The following is a 23920-nucleotide window of genomic DNA, read 5'->3' as shown; positions in this document are numbered from 1 at the left end:
GGTAATATCACGAATTCATTCAGTGTTCCTATACTGTCTGTGTACCTCTACTCACCGCCATTCTCTTGTCGATGATAAAGTACTAAAAACGCGTGGACGGTGATGTTGACACTTGTGATTCGTGGCACAGATTTTGGTCAAGATGCGACAAAAAGTTCATTCAATTTCAATTTTCGTTTTAACAGTTTTGACTGGGGAGCCAACTTGCCAAAAGCGCCTTCTGTGCGCTCCGTATCAAAGTAACTGACTTTCCTTTTCTATACCTTAGAAAAATAAATTATGTATCAGGTTTAAATTTACGTGTGTCATTTTCGAAGTTCCACGACGAGTTAACTCGTCTTGCGCGCTGGAGAATCATTTTGAGATGACGAGTTAACTCGTCGTCCCCAGTTAAACGGTTAATTTATAAAACTGACGATTTTCAAACGTGATTCATCTGTAATACATTACCTTCTCTTACTTAACACAGTAGTGAAACGATAAATAGCTAAGAGTCAACAGAGTCAACGAAAAAGTCACAGTTTAAAGGACTAAAATTAAATGTACATCGTACGAATGTTTCATTCTTCATCGATATACCGTCCACGTGATCACGACGAAACCACACGAAGAAAAAGAATTCTACACTTTCACATGCACCACACACAAATTTCCCAAAATTTCACCGATTCCTTCCCCACGTAATCTCGCCACTGGTAAGTAGCCACGAAGAGAAACGCCAGAAAAGAAAGAAAAATCACTCTGCACAGAATTAAAGTCTGTGTTGTGCGCGCGTTCCTGAGAGAGAAGTCGATGACCCGGTGTGTTTCTGGAAATGGACGAGCATTGGTCAATAATTTTGCAGGCAGGGGCTTTCACGATTTGAGGTCCCGTAGCTTATGGTGGGCCGACACACGTTCTCTCTATGGCAAGCCGAGCTACCTCGCCTTCGTCAACAACCTCTATTTCACTAACGACGTTCTCCACCCTTCAGCCACTTACCAAGGTATCGCACTCGCTCGCTCCACCTCGCTCTTGCACGATATTTTCGCTTTCTCTCTCTCTCTCTTGCTTCCGGCATTTCTCATGCTCGCTACCTTCTTTTTTTATTCAAGCTTCTGGCTGTGTGTTTCAAATGTTCGGATACACATATATACATATATGTGCAGAGTGCTTGAGAAATAGGTGGCGAAACTTTGGTGTCGTATTCTACCCTCTCTAAGAATGCAAGAGTGTCGTTTAACGAGGCATTCCTCTGTGAACGATGCAAAATTTAGCAGTTTTCGTGAATTTTTTTTCAATTCGTGCGCGCGTTCCTGAGAGAGAAGTCGATGACCCGGTGTGTTTCTGGAAATGGACGAGCATTGGTCAATAATTTTGCAGGCAGGGGCTTTCACGATTTGAGGTCCCGTAGCTTATGGTGGGCCGACACACGTTCTCTCTATGGCAAGCCGAGCTACCTCGCCTTCGTCAACAACCTCTATTTCACTAACGACGTTCTCCACCCTTCAGCCACTTACCAAGGTATCGCACTCGCTCGCTCCACCTCGCTCTTGCACGATATTTTCGCTTTCTCTCTCTCTCTCTCTTGCTTCCGGCATTTCTCATGCTCGCTACCTTCTTTTTTTATTCAAGCTTCTGGCTGTGTGTTTCAAATGTTCGGATACACATATATACATATATGTGCAGAGTGCTTGAGAAATAGGTGGCGAAACTTTGGTGTCGTATTCTACCCTCTCTAAGAATGCAAGAGTGTCGTTTAACGAGGCATTCCTCTGTGAACGATGCAAAATTTAGCAGTTTTCGTGAATTTTTTTTCAACTCATACGTACGTCTATCGTTGTGATTCTTTTGTAGTTCGTTTAGGTAGTTTTTTGTAGTACGTGACAAATTTTTATACAGCTTTAATTAAGCGTTTCTTGTTTTTATTTCACCCGCGATGAACCTGTGTTTAAAAATCGTGTCCTGTTGACGTGGATGATTTGAGATTTCAGGGTGGACCGAAACAAAAATATCGAGAAGATTCTTAATCAGTATGTTACAAACTTTTTCAAAGTGCCACAGAGGAATGCTCCCTTAAGCACAGGCCCGAAAATTCTTCTTTTCTGAAATATGTAGGGTAGGGTATTTTGGGAATGCTTAAAACTTAAAGAAATTGCCAAAAATGATTTTCCCTTCTGTAACAATACACGTATCGCAAGCAATATGACTTGCTCTACTACAGCATTTATTTCTAACGAAAAAAGTGTCGACAGCACTCGTAATTCTGTGAGTGGCACTAATTCGTGTAAAATTTCGAGGTGAAAAAATTGTGTTTATATCTCGAGAAGAAAGAGTTTCCCAACTTCTGTTCATACGAGCTTTTTTACATTCTTAGAAAGAGTAGAACACGATACCAAAATTTGACCACCTATTTCCAAAGCACCCTGTGCACTATTCCAGTGTACCTCTATATAGATCTTCATTTTATTCCTCCGAATTTTTCTATTCCATTCGAAACATTTCTCGCGATACGAATATTCTCGAGGAAAAACCGCTCGATATGTCGCGAGAAAGGAAAATCGCCATCTAATCTGCATAAACGCGATACGCGCCGGAGCCGCGCGTCTATTTCGTAAAATTTTCACGGGAAAGAGCTATTCGAATATTTGGATTGCGCTGAATATGCAAATGTTTTGTTGCTACTTCCGTGAGAATGGGAATCCACGCGGACGCTTAATTTATTCAATGTTGCAGTCCGGATGCATCATGGAGAACTCTATCTGTGTCTGTGTGCTGTTTCGGCTGGAAATTCTTCTTGATAGTTTCGCTAGGTGCACTAGCGCACCTGTTTGCTTGTGTTTCACGCGAATCGTCGACTCGTGCAACGATATCAGAACAATTTTCCCTCCTGCACGCGTTGTATTTGTCTCTCTCCCTTTCGTCTTCTCTCCTCTATGTGAATGATTCCGGTACAACAAACGGTAGACTCTGCCCTCCTATATATTGCATGCGATGCATGAATTGTATATATACACACACATACGTGTATATCTCTTTTCTTCTCTCGCGAAGGATCGTATTCGTCTTTTTCTCTCTTCTTTTTCGTTTCACATAAAAAGATTCCAGGAGAATCGTAAAAAGGAGAAAGAAGAGAAAAAGATAAGAAAATATTATTCTCACGAAGCATCTGCTTTCGCGATACGAATATTTGAAATCCGCTTTTCTCGAGGATTAGATAAAGCTGTACAAAGGGTAAGAGCTTCTGAAACGATTCTCGGTGTCCTGATTAAAAACACTTGTTCCTCTTTCTTCCGTCACACGAAATACACAGACGAGGAAAGCGACACGAGCAGCTTGAGCGTCAGCGAGAAACAATCCGGGGTGAGATTCGAAGAGGTGAGAAAGGTCTACAACACCGATCAGGGTGAAGTCGTCGCCGTGGATAATTTCACGTTGAAACTGTGCGAGGGTGAGGTGACCAGTGTTCTAGGGAGAAACGGAGCCGGGAAAACCACCATCATGTACGTGAATATCCATCCTGGTTTTATCAAAACCGCCGCGTAATAACGGAAGAGACGAATAAGGGGGGAAATTAGCAGGTTCATTTATGTAGATACATATGTAAACGTGGCTCGTTTACCGTCTCCTGAGTTATTCCATTTAACGCGAAAGGGGTTTGCTCGATTTCCATTCGTAAGCGCCGCCGAATATCAGATTCATTCTCGTCTCTCGAGCGTGTGTGTTTGTGTGTGCTTTCGTTTCAGCAAGATGCTGACGGGGATGCTGGCTCCGACCACCGGCGAGATCTGTTTGAACGGCGAGGAGGGCTGCAAGCCTGACATAGGGGTGTGCCCTCAGGATAACGTGCTCATCGGCACTCTCACGCCAAGGGAACACTTGATCTTCTACGCCAAGTTGAAACAGCCTATAGACGACGCGAACATGCAACGAATCGTGAACGAGTACGTCACTGCAAGCGATAAAACAATCCTTCGGTTTTATCGCAAATCCACTTTGCTAATTCTGAAGGAATTCTTCGTTCGCGTTGCGATGGATTGTACAGTGACTCCCGCTGATATTTGGAACAGTATAACCAAACGACTTGAGTCTTTTTGAGAAGTTAGAAGGATTAGGATACTAGGTGACGTGTAGAAAAAAATTGGAAAATCGCGGAGAAAGTTGTAAAGGTCACATTTTACAACTTTTTTGTCTGAGTTTGTAATGAGAATTTAAAACATATTGAAAATTTCATCATAAAGAGTGTCCGAATATTAGCGAGTCACTGTAAGATACATTCTCTAACTTCGACGATTAATTCGTTCGATTGAAAAAGGGCGCATAAAATGCCGTTTCAAGAAAATCCATTTCGAAGTTTTCATCATCGTATTAGTTAACCCTTTGAGGACTCATATATGCGTTCACAAAACACTATTGTGGTGACTGATCCGCCGGCGATCGGGTCCGACACGCGTGAGTGCGAAAAGCGAAGCGTAGAAGAGGCACGCGGGCCCCGGGCCCCGGACAAGAAGGCAGTTGAAGGTAGCGCGCCGAGCTGGCTATGCGACAGAGGGAGTATACATTTTTCCTAACGAATTGATCCCACACAATCGATAACTCAATATTTTCAAGCAATAAAAATAATTACCTGTGCCATAAACTCGCATACCTATATTTAAAAAAAGTACAATTTTGAAATGATTTAGCGCAAAAAAAAGATTGAAATAGTGTCCCAATTATATGCTCTCAAGTAAGTACTATCTCAACATCGTCCTCAACTTTGAAGACTATGTACTCATATATGCGTTCACAAAACACTATGAACACAGTGAATAACTCAATATTTATATTAAGCAATAAAAATAATTACCTGTGCCATAAACTCGCATACCTATATTTAAAAAAAGTACAATTTTGAAATGATTTAGCGCAAAAAAAAGATTGAAATAGTGTCTTAATTACACGTTCCCAAGTAAGTAGTATCTCAACACGGTACATACATAGTCCTTCGTCCTCAAAGGGTTAATAAAAAGTAATGCAATTAAATCAAAAGGAGAAGTAACGCGTCCATGATATATTACATATATACTATATAACACATACCTGAGTCGACTTAAACAATTCAAGGAATTCAAGGGCCTATGCGCCCTTTTTCCATGAATGTCCTGAATTTTAATTAGAACTGCGTGATGATTCTGTTTGTAGGATGCTGACATCATTAGAACTGGGTAGACAAGAGCACGAGCCGGTGTACAGACTCTCCGGAGGTACAAAGAGGCGGCTCTGCGTGGCTTTAGCCTTTCTAGGTTCCCCGAAGCTGGTGATCCTGGATGAGCCGGGCGCAGGAGTGGATCCAGCCGCGAGACGCAGGATCTGGCGTCTAATCGATCAGCACAGGATCGGCAGGACCGTCATTCTGTCGACTCATCACCTAGACGAGGCCGATATGCTGAGTGACACGGTAGTTGTGATGCACAAGGGGAAGATACTTTGCACCGGATCACCGCTGTCTTTGAAAATGATGCACGGACAGGGCTACAGACTTCTCGTTTCGTTTCTTCCCGAGCGCGGTGTCAACGCCGGTGACTCTATCGAGAGGAAAAAATTGGAGACTTTGAAAAGTGTGATAGAGGACGTGGTGCCCAATGCTGTTACCAACGAGATCTCTGGTACCGAGGCGGTTGTCGTGTTACCTTTCCAGGGGCACAATGGTATTAATAACAAGTAGGTTGTAGATAGGTTTTCGAAAATTTGATGACAATAATGACTATATTTAATTTACCAACAATTACCACTTTACCGACCGGTAGCGGTTGAATATCCTACGCACTTTCGACCGCTCACTCGGCCACAGATACATCGCTGACACCGGCTCTGTTTAGATTCTAGGCTATCGCGCGGGAATATACGCGCTTTTTCTTATACCTATAGAAATGTTAAACTTTGACCGATTAGGCTATCGGTCGGTAAGCGTTGGCGGCAAAAAGCCGATTAATTTACCGGTCGGTAAAGTGTTAAGATTTGGTAACGATAACAGTGGCTTTGTAACTTCAATACTTTATTCTCAACTCTTGATAATCTCCGATTCTCGCTTTTTGACTATTTATCAATGACTCTCCACGCGCAAGTCTCATTTATCCTGTTTTATTCTTTCACCCGCTTATTTTGTCTCTCTATTTCTCCAATTTTTTCGCTCCATTGGGACATTCTCAAAACGCAGTCCTCTCAAAGATTTAGGTGCTCAGTTCACCCTGTACTCTTATGCTTCCGTTTCAAACACTTTTCATTCACATCTCTATCGCTCCAGACCACGTATTCTTCGTTCATGCTGCCTATCACTCTGTTAAACATTCACACAAAGATCTTATCACACGTCTATCTCCCTGGTCCATTCGCGGACGTTCTTCAATGATTTGGGTGGTTACGCACTCTTCCTTCATTCACTCCATACTCTCACGCTCTCGTTCCAAACACTTTTCATTCACACCTCTATTGCTCCAGACCAAGTCTATCTCTTTGGTCCAAACACTCTCCATTCAAATCTCTTCAACCCAAACACTCGTTTAGATATATAAAATTCTGATCGATCGTTCTCACACTATTGAACAATAATTATCACAGATCCTGTAAGTTTGATTAAACGAATTGTGTTTCAGTATTGCACACGCAGCGAAGGTTATAGAAGACAATCGTAAACTATTGGGCTACTCGCACTTCTCCTTAGAGTGTGACACCTTGGAAAAGGTATTCCTAGATCTCTGTTCCAGAGCAGAGAACGGATCGTCTATCGTGAGAAGTAGTCAAGACAGTGTTATCACTGTAGACAACGTTGGTACGTAATCGCGAGATAATTGGAGGATACACTGTGTGAGAATTGATTTCGATAATACATGTAGCATTTCAATATTCGACAGGTCTAACGATGCCCAAAGAAAATGTTGATTTGCTAGACGTCGAATCTTCCACGAAACCCTCCACAATTAGGCAGATCAAAGCTCTACTGAAGAAACGTGTATGGCACTTCAGAAAGGACTGGTTGACATTCTCAGCCGGCCTCTTCTTGCCAACGATGTTCGTTGCGGTTGCTATGGGATTCTCTTTGATCAGGCCTCCGTCTGAGGACGAACCAATGCTGACTCTTACTCCGAAATTATACGATACTCATCCGACATATTTCTATAGGTAATTCCAGTCATAATTCACGACGTTCGTACCCTTCTTTTTACAATTCTTTTCCTTTTCATTTCAGCGTCGATAATGGTGACGATCCGTTTTTGCAACACGTGTCCCTGCAACTTCACGATCGATTCGGAGATGACTATGCCGGCGCATGGCAAACACTGCCCAATGTACGACTCTCCTAGGATTTTACAAAAAAAAGAGTGTTTTTTTAAATAAAGATTTTTGTTTTATCAGGACACAGGCACTTGCCAGTGCTTGGATGGTCAACAGGTTTGCCATGGCGTGTCCCAAGCCGTCGAAGGTCTGCTACAAGTTTTACCTGGCAAGCCTACTCTCGATTGGATAGTATCGACCCACCAAGAGTACATAGAAAAAAGGTACACCGAATAGGGAAGAACAATTTCGAGAAAATCTATGAAATTTAATCTATCCATTTTGTGGGGGAAAGAAACGCGACTTACCGGAAGTAGGTTTAAGAATATACCTATATATGAGCCGTTTAATACAAAAGTGGTGCAAGTGAATTTTTTGCCTATTTGATTTAATGCCACACCTCGAAAGCTCAAGCTTTATTCTGCTTTGTGCAGAAGTGATGTGAGTATATCTTCGTTAGTTTCTCCGTGGATGGGAAAATAAGTAAGAACCACACACTCGAATGGTGTAATGGTGTATTGAATAAACTGACTGTACGTATATCTTGATTTTCGGGGCAAAATGGCATTATTAGCTGAAGGTACAACTATATGTATAGTGGCTTACATAAAAGAGATGTAACATTCTTTCAAATTATTCAATTCTACAGAACTTTTACTTTATTCCTCATTATCCAGAATTCAACTTTTTCGACTCACTCCACTTTTGCGTTAAACGGCTCATATATTTAAAAAATGGTCCTAAGTCTAAAACAACAAAAAGATGGCCTCTGACTGCATTCGTACTCAATCGTAACGTAAAAGCGATTGATACTCCAACGTTTGCCTTTTTGACAAAAGACAATCGCACTATCCACACTCACCCTAGGTGTCCCGACCAACCCTCTTCCTCACAAATGACAATATTCCACAGATACGGTGGTTGGTCGTTGTCACACGCCGAAGACGAACCACTTTTCGTCGTCTGGTACAACAATAAAGGTCATCACGCTCTGCCATCCTACTTGAGCGCGTTGAACGAGGCAATTCTGAGGGCTTCCGGTGTTCAAGGTCGCCTAACAGCTCTCAATCATCCCCTGAGACTCTCGAGCGATCAGTTAAATCGAACAACCTTGTAAGCTCAAACATTTTCTAATTTCCCTATTCAAGCAGAAGGAAAAAGAAAAGAGAGAGAATACATTTTCACACCTACCATTATATTTTAATAAACCCAATCCAATTAATGCCAGGCATTAGCATACCGTGCTTGGATCTTACCGCGTCGGCGAAATGCAGCGGAAAATGCGCATAACAAAATCGCTCGTGTTGCGTTTACTTTTAATTAACTCGCGTCGCTCTACGCTTCAACCGGATTTCACGGCTTTCATTATTCGAATCCTATTTCTCTCTGTTAATCGCCTTAACGATTTCCCGCGCTTGTTCTCGCCGCGTTGATTCAATATTAACAATTTCGTTCCCCCGGCCACGTTTCCCTCCTTCGTTCAGATTACAGCATGTGGCGGACGTCGGCGTTGCTCTGGTGCTCTTGATCGCGTTCAACTTGGTGGCTGCTCAGGGCTCCAAGGAATTGGTGAGAGAAAGGCTGTCAGAGGAGAAGAGGATCCTCTTCTTAGCTGGAGTTCAGCCTGTCACCTATTGCGTCACCGTACTAATCTGGGACTTCTTCGTGAGTTGCCGCGATTAAACGGAAATAACGAGAATACAAATTTTGGGTGGAAATTATTTTTAGTTTTCTCGTTTAGGTGTTCGGCTGTTCCATAACTTTGGCTGTGATAGTCTTCGAGATCTTTGGCCTTCCTGCATACGTTGCTAGAGATAATTTACCTGGAATTTGCATCTTACTGTTCCTCTTCGCGTGAGTTTTAATTACGTGGTGTCTTTGAAGGTTTATTTCCTTCTTTTCGTAAATACATTTAACGCGAATAACAGTTATCACAATAGGTGAATTGTTGCAGAAATCTGACCGAAAAATGCCGTCGCGCTTCTTTCATTTGATGTCGAAAAATTTGAAAAATCTTTTTCTCGATATTTTCATCGAATACGACTGTTTGGAAATAACGCGGAACAAAGGGAAAAGGGATCTTTGTTGAATTTTTACAAAAGAATAGACAGATTATAGTGGACATTTCGTGACCCAATGCGGTGGCACTTTTCGATAGCATTCAAACGATTAAATTAATGCTGATGATCTAACGCGATATAAAAGTTCAACGACGACTCTTCACGAGAACACGACGAACTTTACACGACGACGACAACAACCTTTTCAACTCCCCTTTTCACTCGCCACCCTCTCTATTTATACCTAGTTTTTCCTTCCACTCCTTCGCTTTCTCCCACTATACACACAACTTTCACACTCACTCGTCGCCCTCAGAACACACACCCATTTTCGGTTTCACCCGAAGTGACTGACGCGTCGCGACACCTCGTGAAAGGGTGTAGTTCGCCTCTCGAGCTCTGCCTTTTCTCCCCCTTGCCTCTTACGGCTGCTCAGCACACTACAATTACAGCCAATTTACCGTTCTTTAAATTTTGATCCTCACAGGTGGGCAGCGCTACCATTCTGTCACCTGACAGAAAAAATCTTCGACGACTCGAGCATGTCCAACATGGTCCTCTTCTGCGTGAACACCTTCATAGGTGTAGCTTCTCTAGCCACCATCTTGGTACTCGACGTCCTCGGCAAAACAAAAACTGCAGAAGCCGCGAGGAACGTGTTGCACAATATTCTATTGATCTTTCCACAATACGCCTTGGGCGATGCACTCGTACAAATATCACGAAACGACATCACAGCCGAATTACTAGAAAAATTCCACATGGACACGTATCAATCGCCTCTAGGCTGGGATCTTCTCGGTCTCCATTACGTTTATCTCGCTATAGTCGGTGCTCTTCTATTCTCGATTAATCTAACGATCGAATGTCGAGTTCTGCCCAATTGGAACAGACAGAGGTGTCCCTACGAGACGATACAGGAAGACGACGACGTGTCGAAGGAACGAATGAGGATCGAAGGTGGAATGTCCGACGACATTCTCCAAACGGTGAAGCTACGCAAAGAGTTCAGAAGCGTTTACGGTACGAACGTTGCTCTTCAAAATTTAAGCATAGGTGTGCAAGCTGGAAAGTGTTTCGGTCTTCTGGGGACGAACGGGGCTGGAAAAAGCACCACGTTCCGTATGTTGACTACGGAGGTCATACCGACAGCAGGCAGGATCATTCTACGCGGCAAGAAGATCGGTTCAGGACCATTGTGCAACGGAGAAGTCGGTTATTGCCCTCAGAGCGACGCTCTAGACGGTTTCTTGACTCCGCATCAGTGTCTGACGATTCACGGGGAAGTTTGCGGGCTGAGTAACGTTCCCAAGGTGAGATTTGATTTACGTCCAAACTTCCATCTCGGCGTCCTTCCTCCAGTTTTCCCGCAGAACATTCGAATTACTTTCCTTCACCCTGGATTACGCTTCTAATTGTTTCTCTGCGAACAGTTGGAAATTATTCGCACTTTTCTCCCCTGTTCTTTTCGCTGGAACGAGTATCTCGTACGCACAGTACGAAGGAGAGCTTCTTTCTTCCACCAAGATACAAGCCACTGTTCGTTCCCGAGAATTTAATATTAGCCCGAGTGAAAAATTGTTTGTTTGTTTCAGGCGGTCGAGTCGACGTTGAAGAGACTCGATCTTCTGAAACACGCGCACAAGAGGGTGAGCAATCTCAGCGGGGGTAATAGAAGGAAGCTATGCACTGCCTTGAGCGTAATGGCGCCGGTGCCTGTGGTACTCATGGACGAGCCGACGAGGTATTTTCCGTAAAACGGTTTATTAAGAGGGGGCCCGTTTTACTTAAACGCGCAATTTACATTTTTCCCCAACCATTTCTCTTACGTTGCACAGCGGCATGGATCCAGCCACGAAGGATCTCGTCGCGAAGACGATCAGACGAATGACGAAGAATCAAACTTGCGTCATTTTGACGTCGCACAGCGTCGCGGAATGTGAAAATCTGTGCAACAAAGTTGGTATCCTCGCTAAAGCTGGCCTCAGGTGTATCGGTACTCCGCAGCATTTAAAGCACAAGTGAGTATTTCGAAATTTTCGCCAAACGATCGATGAAACGACACGTTGTCCATTCTCTCTCTGTATATACGTAATGTACGCGTATCGGAATTGAAAAAATCCCATTCGACATTAATATACTATTAACGGTGGCAACAAAACGTTCAATTATTCCGGACGAATATGCGGGCCCCAATATCCGGACAGGATTAATTTCAACCGGTCCATTTTAATGATGTTGTTTCAACTGATGGATCGTTCGTGTCGGTTTTGATCTCTCGAATGGTTTTCTGACAAAATTCGTAACGCGACAATTTATTTGCCAGGCTTGCCGAACGTCCCCAACGCGAACCCACCGCCGTCGCCTCCCCCCGTATCACGCCTGTCGTCGATTGATTTTTAATTTCGTCCATCATTTTCCACGCGACGCTTCGATTCCCTGATGCCGCTGGGGAATTGCATCCAGATTTCAGTTGCACTCGTCGAAACGGGATTACCTTTTCGGTTACAGCTACTACCCAGCCCGTCATATTACCACCATTTCACCACCCCATTCCACACTCTGTTCTCTCTCCCCTGACTGGTTGTAATGCTCAGCCGTTTAACTTCCCTTTTTTTCTCTTTTTTTTCTTTTTTACCGAAATATAACAGAGAGACACCGTAAATATTTAGCTGCCGGTGCACCTTTCTCACCTGTGGTAGTAACACAGAGGTAAAATGTCCCAATTTTCCACGTTTCTCTCGTCGCCATTGAACATGAGCGAATTTACGATATCGCGCTAGCACGTGTGCACACCATAGGCGTGCTCTAACCCACTGTGTGTGCCTTCTATGTATTCCATCTACATTTCTCGAAGCACGTCGTACGAGCAAGAAACGAAAATGTCCCAGGTGGATTTTTTTCGTCGTTCGCATAAATAGGGAGAAATACAGCCGAGTTCTCTGTATGAAATACTGTAAGCAATATGTAGTTACCAGAGAAGATTGTGAAGTTCTTTTATACTTTTATACTGGTTTCTTGCGTGTTGGAAAGTTTGTTCTGTGACAGTTGGCTTAATGCTTTGTCGTTTAACGCGTTGACTGTCGCGACGGATTTATTATATGCTGCTCTCAGGGGGTTGCGAGAGATTCTAAGCGCAATATTATATTATACTTATTACGCTTCATTATTACTTTTTTCATTAAAAATATTGTCCAGTTAGGTATGACGTTGAAAATTTTTTAGTTGACGATGTTCGTTTTATTTGAATTATTTTAAACATTTGAGGCACCGATGACCACCGTGGCCCCATCCAGGAAACAATTTCTGGTCACAGGTGACGAACGTGTTAACACGTTTTCTGCCATCTGAAAATCGAAACGGGGAATTCTGCGTGACACTGATTCGTAGTTCGAGATAGACATAAGTACACAACTATTGTTTGCCGCCCTTTCGAGCATTTAGAGTACCCAGGCTTGCGTCTGTACCTCCATTCAGCAAGGGTATCTACTCTCTAACCAAACCACAGCTGCTAGAACAAGCTCGTCGAATTATACGAGGACACCCAAGAGGGACTTGAACCCTAATTGACGTAAGGATCTTTTCTCTTGGGTTTCGATTTTTAGAAATTTAACAATGAAATAGACATACACAGACACACGTAGTCTCTATGACACGGAATCAGTTAACTCTCGTGCTGTCGTCGACAATGCGTCGACAGTTCATTTCGATTCCTAGGGGTTAGCAGTGGTAATACTAACCTCTGTACGAAATTTCACCCCACATACACAGACACACGGAATTAATTAACTCTCGTGCTATCGTCGACAATGCGTCGACAGTTTATTTCGATTCCTAGGGATTAGCAGTGGTAATACTAACCTCTGTACGAAATTTCAGCCCACATACACAGACACACGGAATCACTTAACTCTCGTGCTATCGTCGACAGTGCGTCGACAGTACATCAATCAGTCACCGCCTCGATATTAAAATTCGATCTCCGTGTGATCGACGACTATCACCGCGAAAATCCTCGTGAAAATCGCGTCCAAAGGACATCACAAAAATCACGTCTCCCTGAGAGTTACGAGTAGGTAGCACACGTCCTTTACGATTTTCCACCGACGCTGAATATGTTAATAAAGCGACGAAGAGTAGAAGAGTGGAAACCGATTTCGCCCATTTTCATTCGAATCCTTCGAACGTCTTCGCTACTCTCTTCAATTCTCTCTCGCTGTCTGATCGCGTAAATTTACGAAGGAGTAGCTGCCATGCAGGCTGCCCATTCCCACGGCATAATTTATCGACGCTGATACACGTATACCTGTGTGTAAATGAATACGAATAGATGGATCTGTCGTTGAGCGCGTAGAACGCGATAAATATTACTTACCTTCCCCCCTTTTGCCCAGCCATTTTCATTTCACCCCGCATTTCTTTCCCTTTATTAATCTCCAAGACGGCGTATTCATGCACGAATGCGTTTCTAACGTTTCGAGGAATTCTGATCGATGTCCTGGTGGAGAAATGTCCAACCCTCGGGGTAACAATAGCCGTTATTCGTTCGAATTTTCTTCGACAGGTTCGGCGAAGGTTACGTAGCGTTCTTGAGATTCCGACAGCCTGTATCGTCCGCGGATCTGAGGAAAGCGATAGTAAAGTACATCCCACAGGCTGTGGTCTCCTCTAGACAGGCCAGCGCGGCTCGTCTACTGATGCCACGAAGCCAGGACATGCCGGTGAGCAGCAGCTTTAATAAGCTGAAGCTGTTGGCAGACGAGCTGAAAGCCACCGACTACACGCTCACGCAAAGTTCTCTGGATCAGGTACGTATCGTAAATCCCTTTGCTACGAGAATCATATTTTACCGCGTAATTTCTATTCAAACTCAAAGGGACATCTTCAACGTGTTACATTTTACCCGGTGTTATTCGTGTTATTCTGAATTTTTCATTTGATATCGTTCTTTGTTAACGCTGGAAGGAACGACTGGGTCAAAAATGACCCGTTGGCAAGTTTTTAGGAAAAGTGAATTTTCGATACTGGTAAGTGTTATCGTTTGTAACTTTTCAATTTTAGTTTCTGTATGTACAGCTTACTCCCATTAATATTCGGTAAGTAATGTCGCTTCTTGTCTGGGTTCGATGTTCGTACACGTCAAAAATGTATTTTTTACATTTGGTGAATTCACGCAGAGCACTTTTTCATTGGTCCATACAACGTTACCGATTGATTAGATTTGAGAAAGAAAAATAGGAGGAATTGAACAGTACCGCATCTACCATTTTGACTTTTTAACGCTAGAACTACCGACCGGGTCAAAAATGACCCATTAGCAATTTTCCAAAAAGAGTGTACGTTCGATACTGCATATACAGTCACTCCTATTAACGTTTGGACACTCTTTAGAACAGTATAACTTCTAAAAGAAACTCAAGCCGTTTGGTCCAATTTCAGAAAAGTTATACCGTTCTAAAGAGTGTCTGAACATTAATAAGAGTAACTGTATAATTCTATTTGTATCGCTATCATTCTAATTTTTCAAACAAGTTTTAGTTACTCAAAAATTCACTTGTGGAATATCGCTAACGGGTCATTTTTGACCCGGTCGTTCGTTCTTCTTACAAGGAGAGGTCCCGAGGTGTAACTCTCAGATTTTCACGATCTTTGGCACAATGATAGAGCTTGAAAAACTGAAGCCACTGATACCCGGTTTGGGAGGCAGACGGTTAATAGTTTACGAGATATTTAATATTAAAGCTTTTTACCTGTATTTATCTTCTAAGGTGTAGGTATGTATTACGAGAAGCGGTCGTGGTGGGGTTGGTGAGACGTCTGGCTGGCGGCAGAATGTCCTTTTTTGTCGTGGGTTCGAGACGTAAAACACTTTAATGTTAAATATCTCGTAAACTATTGACCGTCTGCCCTCAAAGTGGCTTCAGTTTTTCAAGCTCTATCATTGTGCCAAAGATCGTTAAAATCTGAGAGTTACTCCTCGGGACCTTTCCTTGTTTGTGTTAGGCTGATCCTAGAACAGCTAAACCCCTCAGAATGACTTTAAACGACAGAAATTATCAAGATACATTTGTCCAATATATGCTGACTTTTATATACGTCAATTTTCCACTAATAATTCCAATTTCGAAGTTCTTCACACGGTATACCCAAACAAACCACAAAGTTATATAAAAATTCGCTTCTGCGATGTCGCTAATGTGTCACTTCGACCCAGCTGGTCGTTCTGGTGTTAAAAATATCACAAAATTTCGACGAATACCATCGAAAGAGGACCGGTACAGCCGTCGAACGTGTTAACGAAATATTAATACAACACCGGTGGAGAATTGACAAGTACACGTAACAATTCACCAAACTGGCTGCTGCAAATCGAAGGGGAATCGATGAAGTTCTGGCTGACCGTTTCGTGCAATATACAATGGTCTTGTCTCGAGCAGATGATGCACAGCCATTGCACGCTGCCATCGAGGCCCGTTCGACCAAGGACGATCCTCGTTTACGTCCCACCTAGCCTGAGGAATATTAATGGATCCATCGTCTTACGGTCCCTCACACTTGCGTACAGTTTCTCTCCGCCGTGTTCGAACAACGTTTCGCTTCGAGCCTTACGATCCTCCGAGTATCACCGTCTGCTACACTAAGCTCGCCTAAATGCTTTCTGATTCGACCTTCCTTCCAATCCAGAATACTCTCTCACCCACTCCTTACATCCTCTCTCTACGATCCAGCCGCGAAATTCTTCTAATTAATAACGCTCGCGTGTCGGGAACAATGTAACTCATCGCGGACGTATTTTCCGCAGGCATTTTAGTCGTACTGGTAGCTCGCCCAGTCAATTATCGAATACAACAACGTATAAATTATGTTCAAGCGAGTTTGTTCAAGCTGTGTGCACATTATTTTCGTTTTTACCGCGTTTCTGGAGGCAAAGGGTCCGCAGAGCGTTTAGAAGGTAAAAACGCCTTGGAATATCCCGGAGATCGACCGGAAAGGGTTAATTCGCGGCGTAAACGAAGCGACTTTCGACAAATCGATCTGTGATGCCCGGTTTGCTCCAATTCTTCGAAACTAGGAGCGGATTAAAACGCTTAGGGACCGTCGTTGCGTGAAACAGAACTTTATTTGACAGAGATTTTTGATGATACGTGACGTGCGCGTGGTAGAATGGAGAACGAACGCGGAAATGGAGAAAATAGGGCTATTTAAGGGTCCTGGGAAGATGGACTTTGGGTTGTGACTATGCAGGAGAGTTGGAAGGTGAAGAGTAACGATGAAAGTGGGTGACTCGTTGTGAATACAGATAAAACTAAGGACTAAGAAGGAAAATATTTCACCGAAAGAATTTCGATGCAACGATAGCACGTTTTTTCTACTGTCGAGGCGAAGTCTCACAAATATCTCGTAAACTGTTAACCCTTTGCACCCGGAGATCATTTTGCTGTAGGAAAGGTTGCAATTGGATCTTCTTTGAAATTCTTCGAAACTAACGTAGAAATAAGCTGCGCTATTTCATTTAAATATTCAACGTATTCTCTATTTCACTATGGTGAACTTTATGGAAGCTCGTAGCTCTGCTCTCTGTCTTGATTAATTATTTACCAAGTGACAGTTAATGTCTCTTCCCAGTCGCCACTCGATTGCAAAGGGTTAACCGGCTGCACCCAAAACCGGGTATCAGTAGTTTCAGTTTTTCAAACTCTATCATTGTGCCGAAGCTCGTTAAAATCTGAGAGTTACACCTTGGGACCATTCCTTGTCAGAGACTCCGCTGATTCTGTCTCTTTTGTTTTTGCCCATTCTATTTAACCCTTTGGACTCCTTTGTCGAGCGTGACTCGACGTCAGTTTTACTCACAGGTATTAATGAAGTAATTTTTAAATTGCCGGTTTAAATATGTATTATATTTTGCAATTTCTTTTTTACCTGCATGAGCGACAGGTACGCGTAATTATGACCCTTAATGCTATTTTCAATATACAGTGGATTCTGGTTAATTGGGACCGCCGTTTATTTGGGACAGATACTGAAGAACGGAATATAAATACGTGTTTATTTACTTATTTTTCATTACTTATTGTTAGCTTTCTTTGCATGCTTAAACACACGTTTGTATTCAACACCGAATATTACATATGTTTTTCAATAAACCGTTTTTGGCTGTATTTTTTACGTTGTTCAGATTTTGCCTGCTGAAATTCGCTTTTTTGGGACAAATTAGTCCGGTCCCAATGTGTCCCAATTAACCGAAATCCACTGTAATTAGTTAAAAAACTTGTTTAATTTCGTTCCTATCAACCAAATGTCTTTTCTTAAATGAAATTCTTAAAATAATAGGGAGTTATTGAGAAGAAAAGTAAAAAAAGATTTGGAGTTCAAAGGGTTAAACTCAACATTACTGTATTAAAATGAAATTACTACAACCAACCACTCTATTCTACAATGTTCATCAGGAAACTGTGTAATAAAGGTGAATCGGTATGAAAAGTCGTCAGAAATGTTCTACATTTATAAACTAACCAGAAGTTCAGGAGTTTCCTAGACTCCGTATCAGTCATCAAGTCCCAAAAATGGTGTCTCGAGAATAGAGGGTTAACCCACGCTCACTTTTCTCCCATCTAACGGAGGAATTTTTCATTCGAAACGCCCGACGAATAACCTCGAGAGACATAGCAAGCGAGTAATTGTCGCTTCTTCTCTGATCGATCGCTGCTTCGTAACCCATTTCAGCGAGCGTGAAAGGCGACGTTTAACGTCCTTCGACGCGAATTTGCACGCGCGGTCTCGTCACGCGATTGTCTCTCCTCCATTTTCCGCGAGATTACGCAAGCTGCGTCGCGACGATGACGGCGTGACCGCGTGAAATGCAATTAGAGTGTCCGGTAATAAGCGTGCCACTTGGAAAGAGGTGGGAAAAAGGGAGAAGAGAGAAATTTGCATTTCCTCTTCTTTCTCTGCCGCCAGTGAGCACAGTCAGTCTTCTGTACTCGCATGTGTCTGTGTCGAATTTCGTCGGCTGTGATTTCACGCGAGTCTCTCCCTCGCGGATTCACGCAAGGCTCAGCGAATTTGCACGAGCCTCGTTAATAAAGGAAGAGCAATTTGAACGCTAATTAAAAAAGTTACACCTCGCGACGACGCGCGAGGCGACGCCACCGTGATTAACACCGTTTAAGAATTTATTATTCTTCGCTGTTCAGGACAAACTATTATGCGTGAAGTTTCGGAAAACTCGTAAACCGTTTTACCTGGCTGTGGTAGAATTTTTAATACGGTACATTTATTTGTGGTTTCGTTTAAGGGTGCACCGCCCTCAGGCGTGTAAAAAGAGGTGAACTTTGGGAATTTTTTTCAGAGGACAGTGATCGTTGAAAAGTTTCAATTTTGTCAGAGGATACGAATGTAACTTTCAGACTTTTCCTCCTATTTTTGAAAAGTAAACATGCTGCTAAATGGAGGAGTTATTGAAAAATCTCTTGTGGTGGAACATCGATTGCTGGCCGCCATCGCTGGCTAGGATTGGAAGGTTTTAAATAAAAAGTTCTGTTTCATTCATAAGTGAAAATGTGTTATCCGCAGTGTAGGGCAGGATTTTTCAAAAATTGTAATTGTTATGGAAAGGGTATGGAATATTTAAAATATCGAGAAAATCGTACGCTATACTGTAAATAATACATTTTTATTTATAAATCAAAGAGAATTTTTTATCTCAAAAATTCCAATCCCTGCCGACGATGGAGGCCAGCAATTGATGTTCCATCCTAAAATGTTCCGCAATAACTCCTCCATTTTGTAACGTTCTTACTTTCAAAAAATTCGAGAAGAAAGTCCAAATTTACATTTACATCCTCCAAAAAAAATTGAAACGTTCCCTTTGGTAATTACCTACGAAAAAAATTCCCAAAGTTTTCCCTATTTTCAGACGCCTCAGGGTGGTGCGTCCCTTTAAACGGAGCAGACAATCTTCCCCGAGTTTCGTGGACTCGAATCTGTGAGGTAATAGGATTTACTTCTTCCTTTTTTTTTCTCGCGCACCGTTCAAAATGAACCGCGTGACGCTTAAATAATTCATAGACGGACGATTACCAGGCTGGCGTCGAAATAAGTGTAAGATTCCGCGGCTCTGGCTTCGTTCAATGGAATCACGTTCGCATCGTTTGTTCGCGTCTAGCCCGCTCACAGCGTCCCGTCTTCTTAATGGAGATAAGATTCCAAGGACCGTCTATATACGCGGCTGTCATGGGATTTGTTGATCCAGTTATGTTTACCCGTACACAAAGCTCATCCCTGGAGATTAACTCGGCTTAGAGACTGCTCCTTCTTAGTCTGAGCCACGCCTCCCTCCCTCGAACCCCCAAACTCGCCCTTAATAACCAATTTCAAACACCTTCCGGGTTAATTAATCGCCAGCGATTTAGCTGAATACTCCAACTGCTTCGTTTCTTCCGTAACTTTTTTGTCTGAATCGTTGCAATTTACAGTTACTACTTTCTCTTTATTTTTTTTATACTTTTCGTTGCTGCTGTTGTGTTTTCGACACTTTGAAAATTTGCATTTGCTTGGACTGTACTTTTCGAACATTTCCGCACACTTCCATCTTTATTTAGTAATACAAACGAAGGATAATAAAAATGCACGTTACAGGGTTAAGCTATGTACCCACACGGTAGTCCAGCGAAGTGTTTATTAATGTAAGTGTTTTAGCTCCGGAGGTTCGTACTAGATTGACCTCCTGTCGCCTCGCCTTTTTCCAACTAACTTTTTGTCGCCTTGTTAGCTTTCTTGTAATTTCCTTACAAGTCGCGCGGCTTTTTCCGGGACCGCGGTGCGACTTGGCGGCGGGGTGTACTCCACGTTGGAGATTTGCCAACACAGCGGAATTTCCTCCAGGTCAGGTACGCGTAACGTGTCCGGTCGGGGCCTCTGGGCCTCGTACGGCGGACCTTTCGGAAACCCTTGGTTTATGACGCGGCAATTTACTATTGAGGCCGCCGAAGAAAGTTTCTACGCCGACATGCATTGCCGGATTTCTAGAAATTGAATAAACTAAAACGGTTTCCTCAAAAATAGCATTTCAAGCCATAAACCGTGCTGGTCGTCTGCACGCCAAATGTTATTTCTCCGGGTACTGCAGCTGGTCGCTACACAAATTTTATTATAAATTTGCAAAGCAAAAGATTTTGCGGTCGAGGATTGAAAGGGTTAAGGTCTTTGTTGCGTGATAACAGTAAAATAGAATACGTGGTAATTTGTATATAAACAAGGGAGTTCGGTGAGTTTTGTATAGTAAACACTCAAAGACATCGTGCGATACTTTACGTGTTTCGATTAGGATTATACCGAAGATAAGATATCGAAGTTTCAGGTCCTTATCTCCTCAATTTTTACATCTAATCGATCTTACGACTTCGTTACGTTTCTTCCACTGACTATAGGTATACATTTCACAGCACATGGGGATATTCACGATCATCGTGTTACGTATGTTATTAAAAATGATATTAATTCATTTTCAAATAGCACACACGTCACTTTACGCACATTCTTCTTCTGCTAAACAACGTCACTGTCCAATCGATCGTAAAGATTATGGCTTCTCGCTTTCACGGACCTCTCATTCGATCTCGAATCTCTCGCTCGGTGGGTGATTTCAAATAAAGAAGAAGGGATAGCGAGTTGCTTATTACGAGTCAGACAGTAGTTGCTTATTACGGATCAACACCGTATACCTCACTCTATTGCTTCCACTCACTCTATACCTCGTAACGAGAAAGTCTAAGTTTTGGCCGAAAACTGCCCAAACGTTAAAAAAGGTGTCTTTAACATCCGGTAACAAAGTGTCAGACTCTATTGCTTCCACTCACTCTATACCTCGTAACGAGAAAGTCTAAGTTTTGGCCGAAAACTGGCCAAACGTCAAAAAAGGTGTCTTTAACATCCGGTAACGAAGTGTCAGAAAATACTCCGACTCAGCGTAGGGTGGGCGTAAAATTCACTAACCGTATCTACGTTTTCCGCAACAATATATTTTACTCAGAATCTGTGTCTACGTTAATCGGACGTCGTTTGCAAAAGTGTACATTGAAGGTCTCGGGAAGAGTGTGGACGCGTCGCCCTGCCGATCCCTGTCCACCCCTACGCGAACAGGCCCAGGTAGAGACCCAAAAGGGCGGAGTCATCCCCACCGAGCGCGCTGGGCGGGGCTTCAAGATGCCCGCTTCACCGTCTTCGGGACGGATTTTCTCACGGAAGATCAAGAGTAAAACTCCTTACATTATTTTACGACCACTCTATGTCTCTTCCATCGGCTATACGCATTTCACAGGAGAGAAGAGCTTTAAATTTGGCTGTCTAACGCGTTAAGCATGAAAGGAATAACGAAAGCAAAGGTGTAAGTCCCAAATCTATTCGTGGTTGCGTTCTTAGAGCTACGTTATCGACGAGATGGCCGAGATAAACGCGTTCCACGATGGACGGTAGATAATTAAAGGAAAATAGAAGGGGGAAGGGAGGAACGTGGCCCCTCTCGAAGTTGATCGCGCGAAAACAAAGAACGATTTAACCGTGGCAACGCGGGAATATTAATTAAGCGGCGAACGATACGGCTGGTCGAATAATAATTCGGTATCGTCGGGGAAATTATGAAAACAGCTGAATAATCTCGAGGCCGTGTATTATTCTCCAGAGTTGTTCTGCGTGGACGGTCCGTTATTTATTCGCGTATTGTTGGTCCGTTCCTGAACCATTCCCGGAACACCGTTTAGCCCGTCGTTACGCTGATCGAACTTAGGAATATTAGAGAATTTATGGAAAGCTTGAATCAACATCGAGCAAGACGAGAAATATCCAAAATCAACCGTCGAAATAATTCTACCTGTTGTTTTGTAAGCTAAGACCGCCGAGATTGTCGAAATCACACGGTTCGATCTCCGCACGACGGGGGATTCAGATTCTACGTAGAGATAGATCTATGTAAATTTTTACAATCTCCAAAACGTGCACGGGTTCTCCTCTTTCTTCCGGCGATTTTTCTCTGCCATCCGCGTTCGCTGTGTCGGGCGTCGCCGAAATGAAATCCACCGACAAAGGGACGAAATTGAAAGGGAATCCCTTTTTCGGGGGACGGCGAGAATCGAACGTATCCTAGAGTAGAAGGTAAATTCATTCTGGTATAGTAAAAGGAGGTGTAAGGGAGGGACGAGGAGTCGTGATCAAAGGCGATCGAACGGGAGTGAATTTAATTGCTGGCGACGCGGAAAGTAAGCGTCGAGTGTGTTTATCGCGTTCCGAGGATTCGGGGCCGCGATCGTTTCGACAGAGCGGAGCACGACGGCCGCATAATTTAGTTGGCGAAATTGTATCGTTGCCAAAGGCGTTTGCGAAACAGCGGGATTTGCGAGCGCCCTTTAATACACTGTCTTCGGGAACTAAGTGAATTAAGCTCGTAACTTGCTGCGTCGAGACCGTTCCGATGTTCTGGAGACTTGTTCGTTAATTGGTTCTAAGTATATCGTGCGACTAGGAGACGTTTCTATCATTCGAATTAGTTCGTTTGAACAACGATGGAAAATTAATTTTTGGTCAAAATTTTAGGATGATACTTCATTTTAAAGGAAATTAAACAACGTTCATTTCGTTCTCTTTTTCAGTTCACTTTTATTCCCCGATTCGATAGGAGAACGAAAGAACCAGGCGGGGAGAGAAATTAATGAAATTCATTTCGATGTTGCAGGTGCTCGTTAATTTCTCGGAGGAGATGGACAACGAGATCGATGGGTCGATTTACACGCAGAACAGGAGCAGCAACAACGTCTCGAATATTTATTCCAGCACCGATACCATACACATGGACACGTTCTGATCGATATTACGCGTGTTAATTCGTGTTCATCGTCGAACTTGAAATTTCCATCGAACAACGAACTTTACACCGGTTTTACAAATCTATCTCTTCGTTGTTGATAAAAAAAAAAGGAAAAAACGATCGTGTGGCGTCTACTGCGATAGCGTTACTTCCGTTTCTTTAGCGCCACGTTGGACGATAACGGCTTGCAATTGTCTTTTTCACTTCAGCAAGCAAGTGCTCGTCGTTCATTTCCGATTATCTGTTGATTTATATATATATATATATACCGGGTGTCCTAGTTGTTTTCGACCAAACTTTGCCGGTACGTTCTATAGGTATAAGCGAGAGAAAAATGTTATACGAACATAGGTCTTCTGTCGCTTCGTTAAAAAGTTACAACAAAAATACGAAATACGAAGGGAACGATAACTCGTAACTTTTTAATAAAGCTTCGAACGACCTATGTTTATATAACATTTTCTTCTTACTTATACCCGTAGAACGTGCTGACAAAGTTTGATCGAAAACAATTAGGACACCCGGTATGTAGAAATCGCGATTACTACGAATTTTTATACAGACTTGACATCGTACGCGTTGATTTTACACACGAAATTAATTCCTCGAGTTGCAACGACTCACGCGTTAGTATTCCTCCTTAGATCGTTAACTAGATCGTCGCGAGATCGTCTAACGATTTAGCAATGTAGCTTTAATTCTTCTC

At 42.8% G+C, this 23920-nt stretch overlaps 1 protein-coding gene across 1 annotated transcript in view; it reads left to right on the top strand.

Moving 5' to 3' along the window:
- Window positions 1-23541, top strand: part of LOC108570860 — a 40264-nt gene extending 16723 nt beyond the window's left edge. Inside the window, exons 34-49 of the mRNA XM_017932788.1 lie at window positions 845-985; window positions 3293-3482; window positions 3726-3923; window positions 5164-5682; window positions 6615-6790; window positions 6873-7140; window positions 7208-7307; window positions 7375-7517; window positions 8206-8406; window positions 8778-8958; window positions 9035-9147; window positions 9841-10666; window positions 10949-11097; window positions 11192-11374; window positions 13918-14161; window positions 23083-23541. Of these exons, the coding sequence (XP_017788277.1) occupies window positions 845-985; window positions 3293-3482; window positions 3726-3923; window positions 5164-5682; window positions 6615-6790; window positions 6873-7140; window positions 7208-7307; window positions 7375-7517; window positions 8206-8406; window positions 8778-8958; window positions 9035-9147; window positions 9841-10666; window positions 10949-11097; window positions 11192-11374; window positions 13918-14161; window positions 23083-23211 (3761 nt within the window). The 3' untranslated portion in view covers window positions 23212-23541. The remainder of the gene's footprint in view (window positions 1-844; window positions 986-3292; window positions 3483-3725; window positions 3924-5163; window positions 5683-6614; window positions 6791-6872; window positions 7141-7207; window positions 7308-7374; window positions 7518-8205; window positions 8407-8777; window positions 8959-9034; window positions 9148-9840; window positions 10667-10948; window positions 11098-11191; window positions 11375-13917; window positions 14162-23082) is intronic.
- Window positions 23542-23920: the final 379 nt, after the last annotated feature.

The sequence above is a fragment of the Habropoda laboriosa genome, unplaced genomic scaffold (genome assembly GCF_001263275.1).
Source record: "Habropoda laboriosa isolate 0110345459 unplaced genomic scaffold, ASM126327v1 scaffold113, whole genome shotgun sequence".
Taxonomy (NCBI): Eukaryota; Metazoa; Arthropoda; class Insecta; order Hymenoptera; family Apidae; genus Habropoda; species Habropoda laboriosa.
This window is presented reverse-complemented; position numbering and strand designations above follow the sequence as displayed.